Source organism: Hevea brasiliensis, chromosome 14, assembly GCF_030052815.1.
Source record: "Hevea brasiliensis isolate MT/VB/25A 57/8 chromosome 14, ASM3005281v1, whole genome shotgun sequence".
Taxonomy (NCBI): domain Eukaryota; kingdom Viridiplantae; phylum Streptophyta; class Magnoliopsida; order Malpighiales; family Euphorbiaceae; genus Hevea; species Hevea brasiliensis.
This window is the reverse complement of record NC_079506.1, coordinates 24,676,350-24,678,596: the sequence shown is the minus strand read 5'-3', so window position 1 is coordinate 24,678,596 and position 2,247 is coordinate 24,676,350. Positions and strand designations below refer to the sequence as shown.

Genomic DNA, 2,247 nt, shown 5'->3' with positions numbered 1-2,247 from the left:
ACGGACCCCGAACCTAGAATCTCTGTCTTGAAGTGGTTTTATTTTTAATTTATTTTTCCAAATGGTTTTCTTTAGTTTCCCTCAAAACTAAGGTGGCGACTCCTCACTTTTCCCACTTCGGTGAGTGATCGTCCAGGCGACCGCAAAATCCCTTGCGACAATAATAATAATAATAATAATAATAATAATAATAATAATAATAATAATAATAATAATAATAATAATAATAATAATAATAATAATAACAACGTTATTACTTTTTATCATCTAACAAATTCCATTAACTTAGCAATTAACTATTATTCATTCATTTTTTTAAATAAACCATTTTCATTATTACATCATGTATTTCATACTCTAATCGATCCCTAAACCAAATACGGCTAAAATAGAAAAAAAAAAAAATATCGTGATGATGAGATTCCTGAACTAAACTGAAAATTTTTACTCTTACTTTTGGAATTAGATTATGAATGTAAGTTGAAAGCAAAAATTTTTAGGCTGTGGATAGACATTTTTAAAGTGAAATTTCAAAAAGATTTTGATTTCTTTAAAAATAGGAGAAAAATAAAAGATAATAATAATAGAAAATAGAGAATGAGTTTTAAAATTAATTTTTAAATTTTAATTCTGTTTTAATAATAGAAAATATAGATTTGAAAAAAAAAAAGCTCTAATATTCAGACGTGCCAGGGACACAGATATTATTTAATAATAATAAAAAAAAACTACTCAATAAGTATATGAAAATAAATTTTAAGATCCGTAAATGGACTTTGTTACAAACTATAAGAGGGACAATAAGTTGAAACAATTTATTCAGGGACAATTTTTGCCCATAGAATGAGAAATAAAAATCATTGGCAACTTTACAAGATGATTAATAAGTTGCCTATGATGAGAAAATTCAATTTTCTTTCCATCCAAAAAGAGGGTAGCTTGTAGAATCTAATTTTTAGCCAATTCGGCGATTGATAAGCTAATACTACAAAGCTGGCTAAACTTTGTGTTGTCAGCAGTCATGGGTGAAGCTCCCTTGAATCCATCTTCACAAGACTGTGTTTCGGTCATGGCAGTAGTGATCCCTACGTTAACATCACTGAAAACTTTAGCTTCCAAAGCAGCTGTGGCGAACTTAATCTTATCCATTGCGACATTGTACCTTTCAGAGCAATCTGTTAGCTTTTGCACAACATCAGCAGCTTTGCTCATCATCAGTTCAGCTATTTTCTTGGTTACTGCGCCTCCTTGTAACGTTGTAGCCTCTAGTGCGGATTTGGCTAGACTGTGCACATCTGCTGCATTGGCTGATCCTAGAGCAGAATTGCATAGGTCCTTATATGAGGTTTTATCACAGGTTTGAGTTATTAACTCTGAGGCTTGGTGGGTAGGAACTGCAAGAAGAACAAAGAAGAAAAAGATTGGCAAAGACATTGTTTAGTAGGATTGTTGTTCTTTTTTGAGATAGATGCAAGTGAAATTAAGATGGCTTGTGGTCTTAGGTTATGGTATTTTGAAGGGCATTATATACTTTGTAGATGAAGCTAATTATAGAAAAGAATTTATATGGTTAAGCTCTTGCTTCACAAGAGAAGAGCTTGAGCATCGGCCTCAAAAGCATACTAATCTTAGACACATTCTAACAAAGCCACCCACCACATAATATGTTGGATTAGAAGTTACGATCTTTTACTTGATCCGCAAACCTAGCTTGACTAGCTTGTAACATGGTTGAAGTTGCATGCAGACAATTTGGAGCTTGAAACAATAACCCAAATTCGAATGATGTAAAAATTGAAGATTAGCCATAAAGTATTCATGAATCATAATCAAAACAAGTAAAATAATAGCATCCCAACAATTTGCTTAAAACACTAAGAATTTTAATAGCAATATTGTGTATATATCTACTTTCCTAAGATATCAACACATCCTTTTTTTCCATTAGATATTCAATCAAGCCACTATGATTTTTACAATACAATTAGCTTTGAAATATTTCTATAAAAGTTATAAATTCACTTAATTATCTTTGTTACAATTTCCTCTCCTTCTTTCCATGTTAAATTGGCTACTCAATTTATTGTGTATGTGTAGATCAAGGGACATAAATTCATGTTAAGTTATTTTATTGATATTGATTTACAAAAAATTCCTAATGAAATAAAAAATTTTTATTGAAAAATTTATTCATATTAATTAAATGATGGCTATAAGGCATCAAAATTTCAATATTTAATAAATATT

General features: G+C 30.0%; 1 protein-coding gene across 1 annotated transcript; it reads right to left on the bottom strand.

Moving 5' to 3' along the window:
* Positions 1-948: 948 nt before the first annotated feature.
* Positions 949-1,434, bottom strand: LOC110665238 (pectinesterase inhibitor-like). Its single transcript, XM_021825265.2, has one exon. The coding sequence runs from the start codon at positions 1,432-1,434 to the stop codon at positions 949-951; it is 486 nt and encodes a 161-aa protein (XP_021680957.1).
* Between the last annotated feature and the right edge of the window lie 813 nt (positions 1,435-2,247).

What these genes read in the sequence shown, in the direction of transcription:
- LOC110665238 (XM_021825265.2), bottom strand. Translation starts at nt 1,434, where the DNA reads ATGTCTTTGCCAATCTTTTTCTTCTTTGTTCTTCTTGCAGTTCCTACC.